Below are 24,079 nucleotides of genomic sequence, written 5' to 3'. Positions count from 1 at the left end.
CATTTAATCAAGTTGAATTTATAACATGTAATGACAATCGTATCTGAAGTAAACTTGAACCAACCTAATTTCTTTTAACAATATTATATTTTTTAGTAAATTCTACCCCTTTTTGATAATTCATTCTGATATGACATTATAACGACCATATTCTAAAGATAGTTGTATAGAATATATAACCAAACCTGCCAATGGTTTTAATCAAGATTTTTTTTAAAGGAGTAGGTCCGGTAAGGACTGATTTTGGCCTCAATTTCAGTTTCATCTGACGAAAGATTTTGACCACTTTTTAAACACTTAAGTGTCTATTTCATATGTTTCCATTAATTTATGTACAAGATTTTAACTTATTTCGTCATTAAAAACGATACGATTCAAGCTCAAATATGAAAAATCTACCAAATATGCGAAAAAATGTAACTTTTCTGATGGTTTTTGTCAAAAACGAAAGTGGCCGCATCCGTAACCTTTATATATGTTATGTATTATCATCAAATACAACTTCCATTTCAATATTTCGGATTAACACGAATGCGGCCACTTTCTTTTTAAACGGAAATAGTCTAAAATTCAAGTAAAATCCTGGAATTGTTAAGATTTCAGTAATATAGCATGACTTTATGGTGCTAGTACCCAATATATGTGCATTGTATTGTCAAAAAGAGCCCATATTTATGTAGCAGAACCATTTTACTATCCAATAAATAACTAAAAGTTAACAATTTTGTTAAACTGTCATTTTTTGGGGCCAAAAAAGGGTCTTACCGGACCTACTCCTTTCACTGTAAATTTGACAACTTTTTCGATAATTGTAATAGATGATATCTTTAATTGGTCATTTGATCAAGATAAATTTATAATATGTAATGACAATTGTATCTGAAGTAAACTTGAACCAACTTAATTTCTTTTAACAATATTATATTTTTCAGTAAATTCTACCCCTTTTTGATAATTCATTCTGATATGACATTATAACGACCATATTCTAAAGATAGTTGTATAGAATATATAACCAAACCTGCCAACGGTTTTAATCAAGATTTTTTTTAAAGGAGTAGGTCCGGTAAGGACTGATTTTGGCCTCAAATTTCAGTTTCATCTGACGAAAGATTTTGACCACTTTTTAAACACTTAAGTGTCTATTTCATATGTTTCCATTAATTTATGTACAAGATTTTAACTTATTTCGTCATTAAAAACGATACGATTCAAGCTCAAATATGAAAAATCTACCAAATATGCGAAAAAATGTAACTTTTCTGATGTTTTTTGTCAAAAACGAAAGTGGCCGCATCCGTATTCATCCGCAACCTTTATATATGTTATGTATTATCATCAAATACAACTTCCATTTCAATATTTTGGATTAACACGAATGCGGCCACTTTCTTTTTAAACGGAAATAGTCTAAAATTCAAGTAAAATCCTGGAATTGTTAAGAATATAGTAATATAGCATGACTTTATGGTGCTAGTACCCAATATATGTGCATTGTATTGTCAAAAAGAGCCCATATTTATGTAGCAGAACCATTTTACTATCCAATAAATAACTAAAAGTTTACATTTTAACAATTTTGTTAAACTGCCATTTTTGGGGGCCAAAAAAGGGTCTTACCGGACCTACTCCTTTCACTGTAAATTTGACAACTTTTTCGATAATTGTAATAGATGATATCTTTAATTGGTCATTTGATCAAGATAAATTTATAATATGTAATGACAATTGTATCTGAAGTAAACTTGAACCAACTTAATTTCTTTTAACAATATTATATTTTTCAGTAAATTCTACCACTTTTTCATAATTCATTCTGATATTACATTATATCGACCATATTCTAAAGATAGTTGTATAGAATATATTACCAAACCTGTCAACTGTTTTAATCACAATTTTTTAAAATTTAACTGTTAATTTGACATCTTTTTCGATAATTGTAAGAGAGTGATACCTTAAATAGGTCATTTGATCAAGATAAATTTAAAATATGTAATGACAATTGTATCTAAAATTAACTTGAACCAACTTAATTTCTTTTAACGATATTATATTTTTTTTATTAAATTCTACCCTTTTTGATAATTCATTCTGATATGACATTATATCGACCATATTCTAAAGATAGTTGTTTAGAATATATTATCAAACATGTCAACGGTTTTAGTCTCGATTTTTTAAAATTTCACTGTAAACTTTACAACTTTTCCGATAATTGAAATAGATGATACCTTAAATCGGTCATTTGATCAAGATAAATTTATAATATATAATGACAATTGTATCTGAAGTAAACTTGAACCAACTTAATTTCTTTTAACAATATTATATTTTTCAGTAAATTCTACCACTTTTTCATAATTCATTCTGATATTGCATTATATTGACCATATTCTGAAGATAGTTGTATAGAATATATTACCAAACCTGTCAACGGTTTTAATCACAATTTTTTTTAAATTTCACTATAAATTTGACAACTTTTTCGATAATTGTAATAGATGATACCTTAAATCGGTCATTTAATCAAGTTAGATTTATAATATGTAATGACAATCGTATCTGAAGTAAACTTGAACCAACTTAATTTCTTTTAACAATATTATATTTTTTAGTAAATTCTACCCCTTTCTGATAATTCATTCTGATATGACATTATAACGACCATATTCTAAAGATAGTTGTATAGAATATATAACCAAACCTGCCAACGGTTTTAATCAAGATTTTTTTTAAAGGAGTAGGTCCGGTAAGGACTGATTTTGGCCTCAAATTTCAGTTTCATCTGACGAAAGATTTTGACCACTTTTTAAACACTTAAGTGTCTATTTTATATGTTTCCATTAATTTATGTAAAAGATTTTAACCTATTTCGTCATTAAAAACGATACGATTCAAGCTCAAATATGAAAAATCTACCAAATATGCGAAAAAATATGTTAAATAAATTGACAGGTGGAAGGACACCAAGTATAATAATCGTGTTTATTTTGTTACATGAATCATAATGCACATATGTATCTAATACTAAAAAAAAAACAGTTGATAAGAAATTTTTCGATATTTTACATTAATGAAATACGTCATTAATATGTATATCATTTTTCTTTTACATCTGCGTTAAATAAAATTAACATATGCCTTAGTCATAATATATGATTTCACAAAGACCAAGAACATTTCATTTCAAACACATAACTAAACATAATTGATTTTTTATAGATCTGATATGTTTGCTCAACGTATTACTTTTGAAAATGAGTGAATGAATGAATGAATAATTAAGGAAAAAGGCAACTTTGTCTCATTGACCTAATGTTAAATTTGATATAACAGATGTCACCTTCTTACAGGCAATGTGATGAAACTATTGATAGAAGAAACTAAAACAACAACAATCAATACAGCAATGCAGGGCAATGTGATGGAGGCTCTTTGGGGCGTCTTCGAATGCATTTTACCGAAATCGCAGGTAGAACTTCCGTCGAAAGTTTAATAGTTTGAGAAAATAAGTTCACCCGGAACTTAGGATGTGCCATCCTGCTGATGGTGGAGGGGTATTCAATTTCACCCTTATCTGTCAACATGTTCGTATATCAAAATAAAATTATTACGTTCTATAAATCAATAAATTTACTTTACACCACTCAAAGGTTATGAAACTTGGCCATAATTACCACATAGCTCAGATCAATTTTCAATTTTGGTGCCGTCAGTTATATATTTCTAAAGTTACTCAACGAGGTTCGTTTGAAAACTTTACTACAAAAGAGATGATTTAAGCTTTCCAATTGTGAATTAACCTCGTCTAAGATGATATAAGTGTTATTGATTTCTGCTTCATATTTATAATTTTCATGATTATTCTCTGTAATACTTTTTAATAACTATTCTTGTATCTCTTTCATTTTAATTGTATTGAGTGAATGCTCTGCCAAACCAATATATTCACAAATAAAATCATCTGATTTATTTTTCAAATTGAGCTTCACTTTTTTTTTTTTTTTTGCAGACAACTTACAACTATCACATCAAACTTGACATATATGGCAGCCCAGTTAATTCTGAGTGTGAATGTCCAGCAGGAAAGGGTTCCAATACCACCTGCAAGCATGTAGATGCAGTGCTGTTAATGGCTGATGTGTTCTCTAATACTGGAGAAATTTCAATACAGAAATCATGTACAGAAGATTTACAGACTTTTCACCAACCAAAGACATATTACAATGGTAACTTCTTTTAACTTAGTGTCCAGTTAAAGCTATTTATTTCAACCAAAGAATTAAGAGAATAAACAAGTTTCATTTCTTTATATATATATATATATATATATATATATGCTTATGTCCCACCGTAAAGCAACAGTACGAGAAGTTTTACGTCATTATTGTTCTAAAAAGTTAAACATATATGGAAACATGTCAAAGTTCAGAAAAAATATCTTCGCCATGCCTTTGACTTTAGATTTTGTCTCTTGTTTTCGTTCATTTTTCTTTATTTAATATTTAGGTGCTCCAGTGAAAATATAAAAAATAGCTAAAAGAAAACCAACTGAAATACTAGAGGACCCAAGACCACAGAAATATGGAAGGGTTTACAGACCATGTCAGAAACACCATGATTAACTTCTGCTCTCAATCATCTCAAGACCTTACACTGAGATATATTTTTGCTGCAGCTGATATACAGGTACAATGGAAGTTGATGGTTAACAAGAAAAACTTGAAAAAATATTTTAATTTTAAATAGAATTAACAAATTAAAGGTAATACAAAGAATAAAAGTAATAATTAAAAACCAATTGTTTAAAGAACAATTGAAGGTCTTTCAACCAAAAAAGGATCTATTTTGATATGAAACTATTAAAATTCAGTTGAAAATGTCAGTTCCTATGGCTTAATGGTGTATAAATATGAATTTCAAGCAAAGGTCAAAATCTAGAACGTAAAATTAACCTATTACCTTGACCTCAATTTCAAGGTCATAAACCAAGGATCCTAAATGGAAAGACCCTAGGTCTGTATTATGTATGGTTCATGAGTTATATCACTTTACGCTAAACTCTAAATATAAGAGGGGCATAAACTCCCATTTATTGTCTACGCACCCTTCCAATCTAAATTTATAAGTTATGACATGTAACAACTAACAATTTAGTAAAGATAATTTGTCGAAAACTTATAAAAGTTAATGAAAAAAGTGAAAATAACCTGAAATCAAAATTTAAAATTTGACCTTTGACCTTGACCTCATTTTAATTTTTTTGAACCAAGGATCTTATATCAAAAGACCATAGGTCTCTATCACTTATGGTTTACCAGTTAGAAATGCAAATCACTTAAATCATATACAAAAGGGGGGATAACTCTCATATGGAGTCTCCGGATAGCTTCGCTCAAAATTAAACAGAACATCCTGAGGATATAAGGAGCAATTTGGTAAAATAAATTTGTCGTAATCTTTTACGGTTGCGAAGGAGTAGTGGCCACAAGAAAAACAGTGTTTGGGGAGATAACTCTTACAATGTAAAGTTTTTTGTTACGCGGTGTCAGTTTCAGAAGTGTATGAACTGTTCGATATCATATACCATATATCTAAGCGACATCTTGCGAAACAAAATAACAGGGAAGGAAAAAAAAATTGGCGGAAGAAAAAAAATAAAATAATAATAATAATTAAAAACCAATTGTTCAGAGAACAATTGAAGGTCTTTCAACCAATACGGATGTATTTTGATATAAAAATATTAACATTCAGTTGAAAATGTCAGTTCCTATGGCTTTATGATGTATAAATATGAATTTCGACCAAAGGTCAAAATCTAGAACTTCAAATTAACCTATGACCTTGACCTCAATTTCAAGGTCATAAACATAGGATCCCAAATCAAAAGACCCTTGGTCTGAATTATGTATGGTTCATGAGTAATATCACTTTACGCATAATTCTAAATATAAGAGGGGCGAAAACTCCCATTTATTGTCTACGCACCCTTGTAACCAAAATGTACAAGTAACGACATGTCGCAACTAACAATTTAGTAAAAATAATTTGTCGAAATTTTATTAAGTAATTGAAAATGAGTGAAAATAAGCAAAAATCAAAATTTAGAATTTGACCTTTGACCTTGACCTAATTTTCATTTTTATGGACCAAGGATCTTAAATCAAAAGACCCTAGGTCTCTATCACTTATAGTTTACCAGTAAGAAATGCATATCACTGATATCATATATAAAAGGGGGGATAACTCTCATATGGAGTCTCCGGATAGCTTCGGATGAAATGAAACAGAACATCCTAAGGATATAACGAGCAATTTGGAAAAATAAATTTGTCGGTTTCTTATACGGTTGCAAAGGAGTAGTGGCCACAAGAAAAACAGTGTTCGGGGAGATAACTCTTACAAGGTAAAGTTTTTTGTTACGCGGTGTCAGTTTCAGAAGCATATTAACTGTTCGATATCATTTACCTTATATCTAAGCGATATCTTGTGAAACAAAAAAAACAGCGAAGGAAAAAAAAGTTGGCGGAAGAAAAAAAAATTAAAAAATAATAATAATAAATATAAATCAATTGCTTTTGAAAAGCAATTGTGCATGGTCTTTCCCCCTTTGAAATTGATTTTAGGGGGGGATGGGGGTGTTGTTTATTTGTTTGTTAGTTTGTTTGTTTCGGTATGGGGTCTATATTATTGTGTTACCGGAGAAGTTTCATGTTTAGTTTGGAAAGTTTTTATTTTATTTAGGTACAGCGCGCGCGCCAGATTGATGAGACATCACGTGACACGGGTTTATAATAACGAAAACTTAGTCTTTTTATTTCTTTTTAGGTCGGGACGTTGAACAGACAACATGTATAGAGATGGAATGTACACAATGTAATTTCTTTTGTCATTGTAGGAAATTGACATCTTGATAGTTCACGGGCAGTGCATGTTTTGGATTTAATTGATCCGGTGTAACTTTAACACATTTATTGATTATTTTCTGTGTTGTACATTTTTCAGCACCTGTTTGTAACACAGATTAGTATTTCAATATAGGAGCGGACATTTTATTGTAGGTTTTTACTCAGATTTACGGACCTAGCAAGCGATTTTTACGGCATTGCCTCTAGGAAAAGCTTTAAAAGATATCTGCATCATGTTTTTTTCTAAACATTTAGTACATGTATGCCCTGCTGACTGCAAATTTTGAGGTCGATTGTACACGTCGTTTCAGAGAACATGTGGATTTTTTTTTCAGAAGTGACGCAAGAACAATATTAAATTTCAATTTTTCATGAAACATGATTGCTTGATCATGATCATGATTGATTGGTTGATTGATTAATTGGTTGGTTGGTTAGTTAAACACGTTGGATAGGGTCAATTGAAACAGCGAAAAAGAAACAAAGAAGATCTTGAACCCTATAATAAACACATGAGACGGAAACATGATTGATTGATCATGATCATTATTGGTTGATTGATCATGATTGATCGATTGTTTCATTGGTTGGTTGGCAAACACATAAAACTCTTCAAGTAGTGCCCCAAATCACATATGTACATGACCTTGACCTCTAGGTTCCCTTGGAAGAAAATCAAAATATATGTTATGGATTTTAAATCAAAAGTAATACTTAACTCTCCAGTCCTACCCTTTTTAAAAGCCCATTTCACTTTTTGAAAGAAAAAAAACAACACTTTTAAAGATAATTCAATTAATTCTTTGTTGCGAGAAATACATTCAGTTGCTGATCAGGTTCCTTGATAAAATTTGAAACTGATCAAATCTGTCTCTGGAGAATATGTTGAATTAACTCTGATACAATTTCAGCAAGTACAGATCAAGATCAAAGAACTTATATACAGACCAGAATTGAGGACATTGAAGAATTATCTGAAGGAACCAAATTCCAAGATGTCACTTTTACAGACAAAATGAGAGTTTTCAGTGCTTCGGGATTTTTGTTGTCTTATATCCCAGAAACCTGCCTTCTTATACTGAACACCCAATTGGGTTATGAGGAAGCAGATATATCTGTATCATAATGCATGATTTGTAGGAAATGAAGGAATATAATACTTAAAAAAATGGAAGTAGCAAGGAACTTTCTGAATCATTTTGAAAAAGGAAACAGTTCTAAGTGATATCTATGAAAACTTGTACACGGTGTACTTGCGTTCAGAAGTGAAACCGTTAATACAGCTTGTGTAGATGAAATGCTTCAGTCAGCTGAAGATAATCAAAACATCACTAAAATCAAGATTACCAAACATAACATGTGATCATTTGAGGTCAAATGACTATGGTTGTATATCATTACCAGATTAGTTATTGGAGGATATTGTTGATGCTTTTAAAAAATCTTTAAACCTAAGTGAAGAATTGACTTTTAAGCTTAATGTCTTTTTGACATGTTTAAGTTTGATATGAACTGTGCAGAAGATCCACACAGTTACTAATTAGAATACAATTATGGTTTAACATTTACATTGCATTGTTCCTTGAGTAACACAATTGCAACCTTCAGTATAATTTAAACAGCAAGCAAAAATCGTAAAATAATTCTAGACCATAGTAAATGCTCTTCTGAAATCAACATTTGTGCCAGTCCAATTTGAAATCCGGATAAAAAAAAGATTAATAATTTATAATAATCTTTATTGCCATATAAACAAATGAAACATGTTTGTTACAAACTAAAACAAAAAAAAAAACCATAAAATACACTCATACTTATGTATATATATTTATTTAAGAAATAATTCTATCCTGCCAGGATAGAATTATTTCGATTCTAATAGGAATATTTGAACTCTTTCACTTCGAAGCGGACCTATAGTAGACGCTCGAATGTCACCATTTTGATTTCATGAGCCGAAAACGTTATAGGAAATCAGCAGTTTATCAATAAAAAAAGAACAGAAGCATTTAAACTTACTTTTAGAATGTTTTTATTTAATTTCCTAGCGAGCAACACCAACAAAAATGTCCATTTATGATCTCTGGCGTTGTTCAAAATTCATCTGACGTTGCAATTTCAATTGTGACGTCAATCACGTGCAGCCCATGTTCTATTTGAATTAGAACACGGCTGTGTTTACAAAGCGTATTAAGGACGTCATATTAGAAATATCAATTGTTGCAAGTATAAAATATAGTGACAAATCAAAATACCAAATTGGCAATAGATATGTCTACTTGAACAATAATCTCTACAAACTAACAATCAAAGAAAAATATTTTCAAACCATGAAGAGTATTTCAGAATAAAGGGCCACACTTTTAACCATCAAAATCTGTTTTCTAATACAGATCATGCCACAGTAAGAAATATTACACTTAAATTTGCGGACATCTATAACTTTTCATAATTGTCAGATGTATATAGACTTATTTTCAAAACGTACTACTTACTTCATATGGCCTTAATATTTATTTATTCGAGCTTCATTGGCGAGGTTTGTGTATACGCACGAAGCGCACATCTGGTGTACAAAGCTGTAATTTAGGTATTAGTATCCTCTTAAGTTAATTATGTAAATATTGCAACAAAGTATTTCAGTTACAATTTATAGAAATCTCTGATTTTGAAACGGCTACCAGCACTGAAAATAAACAAATTACCTATATTCACGAACATGCTTTACTTTCGAATAGGACAATGGGTCGCAAAAAAACTCGTATACACAGAACTGCCCATCCATTTAAACCGCAGTATATCGTTTTGATAATAAATATATGTTTTTTTTAACTTTACTAATTAATTTTTGAATATTTAGTTATGACTATGTAAAGTTGATCTTGCGTTTATATAATCTTTTATTTTTTTAATAAATTCCAGATTAGGGAACATATATTTATTCTTTCGAGCTTCCCCCAGGCATGCTTGGGGGATGCTTGGAGCCTTTTAGAAAAGCTTATTTCATTAAAACACCATTAAAACCCCATAAATGTCAATCAGATTGAGAATCCACGCTGAGTTCAATCAGTAAAAAGCTCATATGAGCCTGTAAAAGATGCTTGTTTATAAATGTGATGTTTAAAAATATATTGGCAATACGTCTTTATTCTGTGTAGTTATTAATATTTTGCAGACATTTCAATGTCTTGGTAAAATGCCTTTTTCAACTTTCTGGATTAATTTACACTGCAAGCTATCAAACTGTGCAATACATTTGGGGGGGGGGGGGGGGGGGGGGGGGGATATAAAAGAAAACATTCGATATGTATATGAAATTAAGAAAATTAAATCTATATATTAACTTTATTTAAACCGAATAACAGTTAACATAATTATTCTGTTTTCAATTCTACAACATTTAATGTCCCATGGAATGATGTGCATTTATATTGAGCTTTAATATATATAGGGCAAATAAACTGGTCTTATGAGCTTTTTAGAGAGCATTTGTAAATCTTTATTAGAATATATCGCCATGCATGTTCTATGATATAGCATTTAGCACTTTTTCTTGAATGTATTAAAGTGTACTATGAGTGAACTCTTACCACCGGAATTGTGGTTAATTGTATTTCGGTATTTGGAAGTAGAAGATTTAGTGCGACTTCGTCAAGTTTGTATTTTTTTTAAAAGTGTAACATTAAATCAACATACACTGGGATCTTTTCATTTGAGTAACATTCACATTACGGACATTGATTTGATTAATATTACAGAATCTGTTTACAGATTTTTGGACTTTGATATATTTCATTGTACATCTATAAATGGATCCTTTGCTAATGAAACAGGATTTTGTGAAAAATTCAAGAAACTAGTAAGTCTTAATATAGGACATACTTCAGTTACTGACACTATTCTAATAAAACTTTTGGATTCTGCAATAAATTTACAATCATTGTACATAAATGATTGCTTGAATATCACTAATAGGTCTTGTTTACAAATATCATCCTTGAAATATTTGCGTAAACTGGTTATTGGATCCATAAACAACTTGATAACAAATGTAGGAATTTTGCAAATAGCAAATGGGTGTAGATTTTTAAGTATGTTAGACATATCAAATGGAATTATTATTTCTGGTGAGGACTTCATAGCAATTCTTTCATACCTGTTGAATCGTGAATACTTTGATGCATCATACTCTGTTATTTCTGATGATGTCCTTATTAATTCTTACAAGACACTGGCAAAATTGACAAACATTAGAATTATTATTTTGTGTTACACACTTGTTACTTCCAATGGAAAAAACTATATAGAAAATAAAATACAGAATGTCAAAGTTCTTATAGATCCGAATACACTTGGGTAAATAATGGATAGTGTATCAAGTGACGATGAAATTGACTGGATGTTCGATAAATCTAACCAAACGCCAGTCAAGCAGTTGGAGGAAGCTACTTCTACAGAAAAATCAACCCCATCTGCTTGGATTTTATCTAGGTCTGGTAATACACCAGACACACCATATAATCTTAAATCAAACACTGTATCATCGCTCAAAGATCAGCGAACTGAACCTGGAAAACGTGGGAGAAAATCGCTAACTTCAATGTTTCCAAATATCGTACCAACTGCAAAAGATTTCATTGAAGAACATGGTTACCAGGCAGATTCGCGTAGACGTTGTGATACAGCCCGATCTTCCGGTGTTACATTAGATCAGATAAAAAATAAACTTGTGGATAAGATTCCAGGTTTAAAGGAAAGAGGAATCCACAAAACCACAGTTCATCATATGTTAGCTCCCCCAGATAAAAGATTAAAATCATCATCGACAGTTTATAAACAAGAGATAGATGCTAAGCTGTGTAGTAAACAAAACAATATTAGAAAGGAAGATGCGAATTCTCACTTTTATTCAACCCGTGTGAAATACTCGATGGAATTTGCTTCAAAGTACTCAAATGACTGTGTTTTATTATCTTGTGACAATAAAAATAAAATTCATATAGGAACACTTGCAGTAAGTAGATATCATCAGCTACGTCGGTTTTATCCTTCTGGTGACAGGCCAGATTTTCCTGACCATGATTTTCCTTTTCCAGGATATTTAATAACACCATGTGGATATATGTTATTATGTTCAAAATCTTCTGAACAAAACATACAAAATAAATGCCAAGATGAACTGAACAGGGAGCACTATCCCATTTACCGCACCGGACCACTAACTGTAGTGAATAGGGTTTCTCAGTTTCACAAGTCAACTGTTGAAAGTCATACAAATGATCTTATTCCGATTTTAAAAGAACAGTTTTCTTTGGGTAAATCTATATGCATTATCATAAGTGATAATGGCCCAGACTGGACAATGCACTCTTTAACTAATATTTATTTTATGTATAGACTTTGGAAACTTAGTAAATTAGATGCACTAGTATTGAACAGTTACTGTCCTGGTCAATCTGCTTACAATCCAATAGAACATGCATGGTCACCACTTTCTGATGCTCTTGCTGGTGTGATTCTCCCACCAAACATACATGGTGAAGAAAAGGCTCCATGTCAACAAAAGCTTTCTAAAGAGGAGAAGACTCAAAAAGAAGCAGTTGTTTTTGACACTGCAATGAGACGCCTAAATGAATATTGGAATAATCTTAAATTTGACGGTTTTGATGTAAAATCTTTATATCAGCCTTGTTTGGAAGAAGGGGGTCCAACTCGAGATCACTCTCATATACATGAACTACTGTCAAAATCTCCTACAGCTATTAAGAAAAATCCGGAATTATTTGAAGAATTACAGCAATGTATTGGACATATCTATAGACGCATCCATAGCATCACAATTATTAAGTGCACAAAATTAAATTGTATACATTGTACAGAGAACCCAGTGATTAAACAGGAAGCTTGTAGCTTATTAAGAAGATTTAAGGGATTACCTTCTCCAAGACCAGATACTAAGCATGAGGGACATTTTTTAACTTTTATTGATATATGTGACTCAGATGTTACCGAATATGAAGATATACACATGCCGAAGTACCAACAAGCAGAGCTTGGAAAATGTCCTGACTGTCCTCTGTATTGTTTTACAAGTCAGACAGAAAAACAGAAGCACAGAAAGTTATTCCATCAATAGGTAAGTACAAATATCAAACATTAATGTATGGTACAATTTATTCATATGTTGTGTGTGTTTTATTTTTTTTGGGGGGGGGGGGGGGGGGTAAACAAATTGTTTGATTCTTAATTTCTTGAAAAAATATTTTGCTTCCTAAGATAAGTGAGAAAGAGATTTTTTGTTCTCCTGTTAATTTAATAGGGAGATATCATATTTAATATCAAGTTAAGTGTAAATCACAAATTATTACTCCTTTTAGTAAAAAAATCATTTATCGAAAAAAATATTGAAATGTATTGTTTGTTCCTAGAAAGAAAAAAATGCCAACACTCCACCACCCAAGATAAAATTTTGGTGCCTTACACAATATTTTATTTTAAACCTTGGTATGAAGCGTGTCATGTAGTGTATTAATTTGAACTTCATTTAAATATTCAAAAAATCTGTTAAAACAACATTAAAAGATCACCGCTAAGACTGTCAAAGGTATTTTTGTGTATTTTGGTTAAGGTAATTAAATGATGACTAAAACTTGTATCAAATAAGATAAATCTTTTCTAGTATAAGCATCAATGAGATTACAACTTTGAAGAATCATAATAGTTCCCACTATACATAATGTCTGTCATCGTGCACCTCGTTTTGACGACTTTCTTCACAGAAACAAAACTATAAATATGTCAGCCATTCTAACTTATCTTAAATCTCTTAATGTTTGTTTTGTTTATCCCAAAACTTTAGTACCATCAGGAATGAAACTGGACGCTTGAAATTGTATTATTATGTATAAATTTATATCGTGACCCTTAAACCCATGCTTTAGAATAAGACTTGTTGTTATTAAGAGTTGATGTACTGCATTATGTGCTTCACTTAGAAATGGGTAAAAAGTTACAAATTATTTGGTTAGAACCAAAAAGTGATCTTTATGTTAAGAAAAAAATCATTGACACTGTTGCTAGAGAAAGAGTTCTATCCGGTAGTACAATAGAAAAGGATGCTATTGTTAAAGTTCTATTCAGGACCAAGTATTATAATGCAAGGATTGTTTCAACAGATGGTAAGTGATTTTGATATAACATATTAGACCCATATTACTGTTGAGTATCATTTTCAGCTTTGAAACATTTTCCTAAACTTTATGCTCTTTGTGAGTTTTCTCGAATAAAAAATAACTTAAATAATAATTTAATTTAGATATATTATTTACACAGGTTTGAGTTAAATTTTACATTTAAGGGAGGCTATGGTTATTTTTTTCTTAGTCAGAGTACAAATTTTATTTATTTTTTCAACGCTATCAATCAAATTACTTTTTTCAAAATTTAACACTATAAGATATAGAAAAAATCTGGTATCAAAATATTTTTATTTGTCATCTGCTTGAACAGAATATTTTTTTCAACAAATTGGGAATCAGAATATTTTTTTAGAAAAAAAAAAACATAGCACCCCCCCCCCTTTTTTGAAGTTTAATGGTCGTTCCCTAAATACAACTTTTTATGCACAACAACTCAAATATCATTGTTTGGCTTTAAACTGACGGGTGAAAAAAATATTACCCATAAAAAAATTATTGTTTGGTCGGTGTCGGGTCTGTGATTACAATTTTAGTACATTCCTGCGAACAAGACTTTTGTAACTTTGTAAGAGAAGATTAACTAAACGTGTTTATTACATTTTTGTGGGATACAAATAAAAGCAGGAATACATAGTATCTACAGTTAAAACGGTATGTACAGTGAAATTCAGAATAAGTACTGGCAACCTGATGACTGATAACCATCATAGCCATAGGTACATGTAACATCAGGGTACCCAAATCGCCCAGTTCGGAGGGTGGTTTTCGACCATTGCAGAGAAAGAGTTGCAACATCATTGTTGATTTTTATTTTGGAACAAGTAGACTACACAATTGTTTTTCACACAAACATTTCGCATGTATACATTTATAAATTTCCTGCATTTTTTCAGGGACCTATATAAGTTATAACTTTGAGTTATACATAGGTCCCTGATTTTGTGTTTCAAAATATTAAAACTACATGTAGTCTATATATTTTTTTATATAATTAGCATGCAGATCCAACAAGTAAATTAAACAGAAGGAGTCAAATGTTTGCATCTTAAACACAATTTAAAAACAAATGAAGACTTTGATGAGGTTCCTGACTTGGGAGAAGAACATGAAATGTGAACCCACTAAAAACTTTTTAGGGAATAACCATCCCCCTTTATAATACCAACTTTACTTCCTTACCCATACTGATTATTTTTTAACAGTTCCATGTATTTTAAATTTGAATGATTTGTTTACATTACTTGTAGGCAAGTCAGTAGAATTTTAAAGAATGCAATTTCAACATGTTCAATGTTGACTTATTTCTTTGGAGAACTTTAATTAAGCACTGATTTTGCCTTACAAACAGCTACAGCCTTTGAACCATGTCATTGATTGTTTTGCATTAGTTACACTCAGTTGGGCTATTAAAGCCTGATTAGGTGTAACTAATTTTACTCCATTATACAAAAATTAATGGTTCAATCTTGATAATTTAGTAGGATGTCTTTAGCTATGCAATATAACCTTAATGCATGATACATGTACATGTAGTCTATAAATTACATTTAATGGGATCATAGTGAAAAACAAATAATTAAATGATGATAAAATGTGCCCTTCTTATAGTGTAAGACTGCTGACAAAACTACCAACAAACACAGGTGTGTTCCCAAATCATCTAAACAATTAAATAATTATATTATAATTATTTAATATTTACAAATTGCATATTAGTGCAGTGACCATTATACTAGTTTTTTCCCCTTTAACATTTTTATATTATATACTGTTGTACAGTACAGTCTAAGAAAGCAGATGACAGGGGGATCTCATATTATTACATTGATTAGTTCCACAGTTTGAATAAAGTAGATCATTAGTCTGACTGACCCCCAGTTGTGAGTCATTGATAAAATGATAATAGATGACATGGCATCATTTATACCTGCTGATAGTCTTCATATTAATTATATTTCTAAGAGAGAAAAAAAGAAAAATGTAAACATTGAAAATTTAAATAACTTGCTATAATTTAAGATAAAAAAAAACTTAAAAAGCAGAAAATGACAATAATGCAAAAACATGAAAAAAAATCAAAGAAAAACAAATTATTCACCATGTACAAATTATAAAATGTGTGCATATTAGACAGCATAAAGCAATCTTGAAAAGCAATATTTTGCAAGTAAATGGAGAGATACAAAAAAACATAAAAAGGCAATTACCAACATGTATATATATAATAATAAAACTAAAAATAGCAATATTTGTTGTAATTATATAACTAAGGCTAACTGTATGTTCTCTTGAAAAAATAAAAAAAAAAGAAAAGAAGATGTCTAGTAAAATACTACATGTAAAGTTACTATCTGCATCTGACTTGTCTCCCATAGGAATTGCCATGCGTCCTTTTATATTTTGAACTCCATAGAAAATTGACCCTCAGGCTCAAAATACCCCTATGGTAAATTAAACCCCCTGCCCAATGGAAAAATAAACCTTGTGATAAACTGACACTGTATTTTTTCATTCTATATTCTTACTGGAAAATTATATATTATTTAAAAGCTTACTATAGATTGATATTCAGACATCTTAAAAAGTGGTAGGGGGTATGCATGGTATGAGGTGAAAATGCCATAACGCAGAAAAGAAGTAATTCCATATACCTGTACTAATTATTGAAGCATCATACATGTAACTATTAGGGTAAAAAAGTTTAAATTTGTTTTTAAAAATGTTAAATTATTATCAGTAACCTATTTAAACAGTATTTCATGTATACTTTGTTAAACTCACTAGTTGGGGACTTTAAATAAATATACATAACACATATAGTTTGAATTTAGACAGTGAGTCCTTTACTGTTCCCCTTTAAAACTTGGAAAATTACAAAGCTTGGAGAATTTGTGGCATCTTCCTCGACTAAAAACTTTAACCTGATCCTGGACAGAAGGGCTGCCCAGTAAACATAATGCCCCTGTACTATTGGAGGTGGTTCATAAAAATAGTTCATACAAAAATCTAGTTGTCTTGTGGTGTAGAACCACTAATTAGGGCCCGGTAAAAAAGAACCTACCCAAAAGTAGTACATATTTGAGAAAAAAAAGTTCCTATGCATAGCTGTAACTTTGTTAATCTGTAGAATATTTGGTAATTTCTTTGTATCAAATGAAGCTTAAAAACCTGGGATCACTACTGAACCATTTTAGACTGATTATTATGAATATTAAAAAAAAGATATGTAAATTTTAATTAAGAGGGGTCATTTTGCCCTTTTCTCAGATCTGAAGTACCTGTTTTGGTACTTCCAATGTTCTGGGAACCAGTTCGCTCTTATATACTGGTTTTTTAAGCACCAGTCACAAAAATATACTGCTTTGACAAAAACAGACTGTCACTTTATTTGAACTTAAGATGAATGAGCCACAAAAGCCTAAAGTTGACTCATTTAACATAGAGAGCAAGTGGGATTTAATTAGTGGTTTGTCACCTTTACCAAAGAAACATGGAAAATTAAAAAATCAAAAGTAACAGTCTTACCAAAGAAAATTGGTCTTATTAAATATGTACATTATCATGTTGAATCAACTTTTTAGGCTGAAAATTCTATTGGTGTCAAATAACAACCTCAAATTGCTAAAATATGAATTTTAATAGTGCTTTTTTGGTCATACAGCATGCATTCATTTAAAACTCATTCTGAAGTTTCAGTTTTTGCAGTTTTTGTTACTGAAATCAGTTTAACAATTATATTATGACTTGTCTATAGTTAAAAAAAATGGCCTTTGATCAAATTATTTTGTGATTTGTTTACTTTTACTTGTTTTCTTTGTTAACCATTTTGGACTTTGGTATGTACTTGTATAAGAATTTGAATATCTTACTTTTAATGCAAATCTTAACCAAAAAAAGCAACTTGCCTAGGTGCAATCTGTACAAACCGCTCGTGTGTTCCTGTGTGATACAATAAAAGTAGTTTTTTTACCAAAATTCTCTTTTCTAACATAAGGAAAAAAAGGGGGATGGCAAATTTTTGATTTATTTGATATATGAACTTCCTTATATTTATAGAATAATTATTCCTTGGTATAAATATAACAAGCAGGTGGGAACAACACTTTTTAAGTATAAATTAACAAATGGGGAGTGGTCACACAAGAAAAAGTCTCATTTTCTTCACTAGAAATACCCTGCACAGATTTTATTGTACCAATCATATATTACTACAAGTTCAATTTCAGCTTCCATTTAGTAAAAATATGTTTGGACTAAGGGTTCACATGGTTTTTTATGCTAGGAAAATATCATAGAATAAAATGCACTAAAGCAAAAGTCAATATGGTGAGTTTTGTTCTGTTATAGGTGTTGAACCACTAATTAGGGCCCCGTAAAAAAGAACCTACCCAAAAGTAGTTCATATAAATTGAGAAAAAAAAGTTCCTACGCATAGCTGTAACTTTGTTAATCTGAAGAATATTTGGTAATTTCTTTGTATCAAATGAAGCTTAAAGACCTGGGATCTCTACTGAACCATTTCAGACTGATTATTATGAATATTAAAAAAGATATGTAAATTTTAATTAAGAGGGGTCATTTTGCCCTTTTCTCAGTTCTGAAGTACCTGTTTTGGTACTTCCGATGTTCCGGGAACCAGTTCGCTCTTATATGTCATTAAAGGTATACTGTTTTTTTAAGCACCAGTCACAAAAAGATACTGCTTTGACAAAAACAGACTGTCACTTTATTTGAACTTAAGGTGAAAGAGCCACAAAAGCCTAAAGTTGACTAATTTAACATAGAGAGTAAGAGAGATTTAATTAGTGGTTTGTCACCTTGTGACATGAATAATAATACTGTTGTCAATTTGTTAAACAAAAAGCAATCCTCACACAGTATATGCATATGATTTTATTTTACAAAAAAAGTTTGAAAATTATACACTTTAAAAATAGTAAATTTATGTTAAAATTGCTGAAGATAAAATTTAAAAATTACTTTTTCAATATGAGTTTATTCATTTATAAATAGTTGTATATTAAATATGAAAGAAATTAGTGTCATTTGTGCAGAATTTCAAATATCAGAACAGTATTGTAGATCAAAACATAGTTTACTATGTTAAATCTTGATAATTAATCTAGAATATAAATTATCTTGTTGGGTAATCTTAATGTGTATGTTGCTGATTTTATCAGTGGTGTGTGAGACTGTAACACACAGTGAGAGAAGCACTTATCCTTATCATATAAATTACATTATTTGCATAAAATCAACAAGTGTTTGAATAAATAATATATCAGTAAGTTGTAAATTGGATAATGTTCTGGCTATTTAGCTAATTATGTAACCTAGAATATGTTGTTGATTAACTGTACAGCAATTTAATTATACAAATAGTAGTTTATTACTATTAAATACACTCAGGCACACAATGTGTACAACAAGAGCATTATGATTTAGTATACAATATAAAATAATAAATATTAAAAAAAAAAGTATGAAAATTAAGAGATACAAAAATGAGATATATTTAGTTTTAATACTTGATTTATAAGATCAAATTATTTCATGGGCATTATGGGGAATGCCTTTAAACAAAAGAAAGAATACATATCGACTTTTTTCTTAAAAACAAATAAACATGCATTTATACAAATTCCAATATATATATGTATGCGTGTCTGTCAACTTTCAAATTAAAAATTGTGAATCTTTGCTGCATAATTAATTTCTCTTTAGGATATTTTTTCCTGAATCTCTCTGTTCTAGTATTAAATGTTCTATTTAATACAAACATAGGTTTATAGATGATAAAAATGTCCACATAGCAACATTTAAATCAATTTTATCCAAAACTATAACCTGGCCTGTTCCTAATTGTGTCCAACATTAATGATACCATTATCATAATGGTGATTTTGATTTGTTCTATAATTTAATACTTTTTTATTTAAACGAAGTTATCATTATGTCCTGTCCCAGTATAACATTGAAAATTAAAAGAGTGTGAATCTTTACATATTTTTTCAAGAGTTTAATTTCTAAGTATTTGCAGGGGAGGTATGAGCTAATGTTTTGTAGAGATATTATTTAAAGGGAACATATATTTATATATATATATATATGAATTTCATTTTGTACTAACCCTTTTATTTGAATTAATGAATAATTATTTATGACATCTTGGTGCTCCAAATATATATGAAATCTTATATTAAAATTTTTTAGACCTTGTCGCAAATTAAAATTCAGTTCAAGAGAAGTCTGAGTCTGCTGTCAGAAGATGTAACCAAAGAAAATAAACAAAATGACAATAATACATAAATAACAACAGACTACTAGCAGTTAACTGACATGCCAGCTCCAGACTTCTATTAAACTGACTGAAAGATTATGATTTCATCATATGAACATCAGGCACAATCCTTCCCGTTAGAATATCACCACTTAAAAATTATGGCTTGAAGATGTTATCAGATTATTAATGACTTGAAATTTAAGTTGACCATTTGGAATAAAGATCTGTCTATGTAGCTACTAAAAAATCAAACGAATGTGAGGTTAACATTCTTTCAGAGCTTAAATCCCCAAAAGATTCATTTAGCTCAAATTTTATGCTGATTAATAGACTCATTTTTGGTAAATACCTAAACAAATGTTATATTGACCTATAAATCTTTTCCAGTGATTACACAGCTGTGCTAAGTTACATTCCCTGCTAATTTTGTTATATAAAGATAAAATAACAACTCTCCACTCAGGATGTACAAATGTAAAGCAATTAAAGGTAACCATATAGCCTTCATCCCAAAGCAAAAGCCAACTCCACAAAGTGAGCTATAAAGGGCCATAAAATAATCATGATAACCAATTTAAGATAATTAAAACAAAAAAAAAACAAACTGATAAATAACTAGAAACTGGCACATATATTATGTGGCAGATTGCAAGTCAAATCCTAACCTGGGACAGTGATGTAACAGTACAGCATGACATAAGAACCCGCTTAACTCATCAGATCAATGAATATCTAACACATACATGTAGACCAGCAAGATAACATGAAATTGTATCACAAGGTTCCATACCACAAAAGGAAGGTTGAGATAAATTCCCCCCCACCCCCTTCCTGTTTGATAAATTGTAAACGGTTGAGACCCCCACCCCTAAACCATATATATTATTGTAGTAGACAATAAAACAAATCAAATGAAATATAGGGGGGGGGTCACCCCCACCCCTTCCTGTTTGATAACTTGTAAACGGTTGAGATCCCCACCCCTAAACCATATATATTATCGTATGGGTCAATAAAACAAATCAAATGAAATATATGGGGAGTCCCCGGGGGTCACCCTTACCCCCTCCTGTTTGAGAACTTTTAAACGGTAGAGATCCCCACCCCTAAACCATATATATATATTCTTGTATAGGACAATAAAACAAATCAAATGAAATATAAGGAGTCTCTGGGGTCACACCCTCCCCCCTTTTTTTTTTGAAGTCAAGATCCCAACAAAACTCATTAGAAAACACAATCATTTCAAATTTTCATTGTCATCAAATTCTTTATAAGCAAGTGAGATCGGACAGTTATAATGGGGAAAATTATAGGGGTAGTACCACAGGGTTTATTATCACAGGGGCTTTGTTTGGGAGACTTTGTAACAGCATCCTGTTACAATTATGTATTTTTTTTAATTTCATTTTATGCGTTTGGGATTTATGGGACTTTATTAGAAAAAGGGGGGGATTTTCAACACTTTGGACAATAACTCAAAAACGCTTTACCAATGTCCATGAAACTTTGGTGAATTGTTTATGTCTATTGATGTAAACTCTCTTTCGTTTTTTTTATTATTTCATTTTATGCGTTTAGGATTTATGGAACTTTATTAAAAAAAGGGGGGGGGTTTCAGTTTTCGGATAGCTCAAATTCCTTTTAACCTTTCCCCACATTTTAATAACACATCATTAGGATTGACAGAAGAAAGCTCCCTTTCAATTTAGAAAAAAAAATGGCCATGTTGTTTCAGGGTAGTAGTACTTTAACCATTTGAATTAAGGCAATTTTTCACAATTTGTATTTAAGGAAATTATTAATGCCTTCTTTTCCAATTTCTCTATGCCCAATAAGGGTGTATCATGCGCTCTAAGCCCAGCTGTTTATTGATATTTTTGCCCAGTTTTCAAGTTGGTCCAAATCTGGGTCCAAATTAAATTTTGTTGATTTCAACAAAAAAATTGTATTTTTGTGGTTCTTTGATATGCTGAATCTTAACGTGTATTTGGATTTTTAATTTTGGGCCCCATTTTCAAATTGGTCCACATTGAGGTCCAAAGGGTCCAAAATTAAACTTTGTTTGATTTCATCAACAATTGAATTCCTTGTGTTTTTTTTATAAATTATATGCTGATACATACCATGTATATTGGACCATAACAAGTATGTTATGTCATTGATGTTTGTAGACAAAACGCTTGTTGGGTGTGTAAAATTATACCCCTGATATCTTGAAATACTTTTTTATTTGTGTGTCTTGAATGTGTAAATGGGGTCAATCCTGACATTATTGTATTATCTTAAACACTACAATAGAGAAAACAGCAACACATTTCACCTAGATATATGCTACAAATGAGCAAATATAACTGATCATGACTGCAAAAAAGGTGAACATGAATATCAACATAACATTTTGTTAGAAGAGCATTTCATACTGTTAGTAGTCTCTTGCTCTATTGAATTTTAAATGTTTTATATAGTGAAGGAAAAACTTACTTCACATTTGAAATTATTTGCAAAAACTCAGTATATATATACAAGGGACTCTACTCAGTACAAGGGGGAGATATTAATTTTTCCTGCAAGAATAATTGAATGACTTATTTTTTTATTGTATTTCAGGAACTAAGAAAAAGATATCAAATGATGAAGGTGAAGTTGATAATGAACCAATTGCAAAAAAGTCAAAACATGACAAACATTATGCAGAACTTGAAGGGAATGCTTCGGATAGTGATGATGAACCTTTGTCAAAATTAAAAATAAGTAACAATGGTGAAACCGGTGGATGTGAAAATTTTATACCTCAACAGCAAAGACAAATCGGTCAATTAAGTCCAACTCAAGAAAATACAAATACATCTGTGTTTGCTGAACAGATAATTTCAGCACAGGAACAAAATGTGAATAATGAAGGTGGAAAACTTGTTCTAAATTCATGTCTATCATCTTACACGGATAATAAAACCACACTGAAGGATTCTACAAATGTCTCCATATCAGCCATTAACAGCAGTAATACAACTGATGAAAATACAATTACAACTGTTGTTGCTGAACAGATAATTTCAGCACAGGAACAAAATGTAAATAATAAAGGAGAAGAACTTGTTCTAAATTCGTGTCTAACAACTGACACAGATAAAGTTTACACCACACTGAAGGATTTTACAAATGTCTCCAAATCAGTCAGCAACAGCAGTGATACAACTTTAAAGACACCACTAAAACCTTTGATTTCTCTGTTTCCAAATTTTGATGAAAATCCATCTTTCTATGGATTACAAGATCATGCACAATCTGCACTTGACCATGATTACCATGTTCAAGTGGTAGCAGAACCATATGAGAATATGAATTACTTTCAATCATCCATGGATTCATGTACATATACCAGCAAAGAGCAAGAAATAATTCAAGATCCTATGCCCAACCTGACCTGTCAAACATTGCAACCACCTGATCAGGAATTTTCAAAACATCAGACATTATCTGAACAGCTTGATTTCATTGAAAAGCAAAATGGAACCATACTAGAGGCACAGAACATTGCGTTTGAACAAATATCAAATTTTAATATCTATGGACACTGTACAATCAAATTTACAATATTTAATAAACCTGATCAAATGTAGGAGCACGGTTAAAAGCAGTAATAAACAAACACCTGTGACACCAAGAGGAGATAGAGTTCA

General features: G+C 30.6%; 1 protein-coding gene across 1 annotated transcript; it reads left to right on the top strand.

Moving 5' to 3' along the window:
- Positions 1 to 10,958: 10,958 nt before the first annotated feature.
- LOC139495407 (uncharacterized) lies at positions 10,959 to 23,135 on the top strand. Its single transcript, XM_071283707.1, has 2 exons — positions 10,959 to 13,050; positions 23,007 to 23,135. The coding sequence occupies exon 1, from the start codon at positions 11,278 to 11,280 to the stop codon at positions 13,048 to 13,050; it is 1,773 nt and encodes a 590-aa protein (XP_071139808.1). The 5' UTR covers positions 10,959 to 11,277; the 3' UTR covers positions 23,007 to 23,135.
- The last annotated feature ends 944 nt before the right edge of the window (positions 23,136 to 24,079 follow it).

The sequence above is a fragment of the Mytilus edulis genome, chromosome 11 (genome assembly GCF_963676685.1).
Source record: "Mytilus edulis chromosome 11, xbMytEdul2.2, whole genome shotgun sequence".
Classification (NCBI taxonomy): domain Eukaryota; kingdom Metazoa; phylum Mollusca; class Bivalvia; order Mytilida; family Mytilidae; genus Mytilus; species Mytilus edulis.
Note: the sequence above shows the minus strand (reverse complement) of the source record. Positions and strands in the feature narration are given on the sequence as shown.

What these genes read in the sequence shown, in the direction of transcription:
- LOC139495407 (XM_071283707.1), top strand. Translation starts at nt 11,278, where the DNA reads ATGGATAGTGTATCAAGTGACGATGAAATTGACTGGATGTTCGATAAA.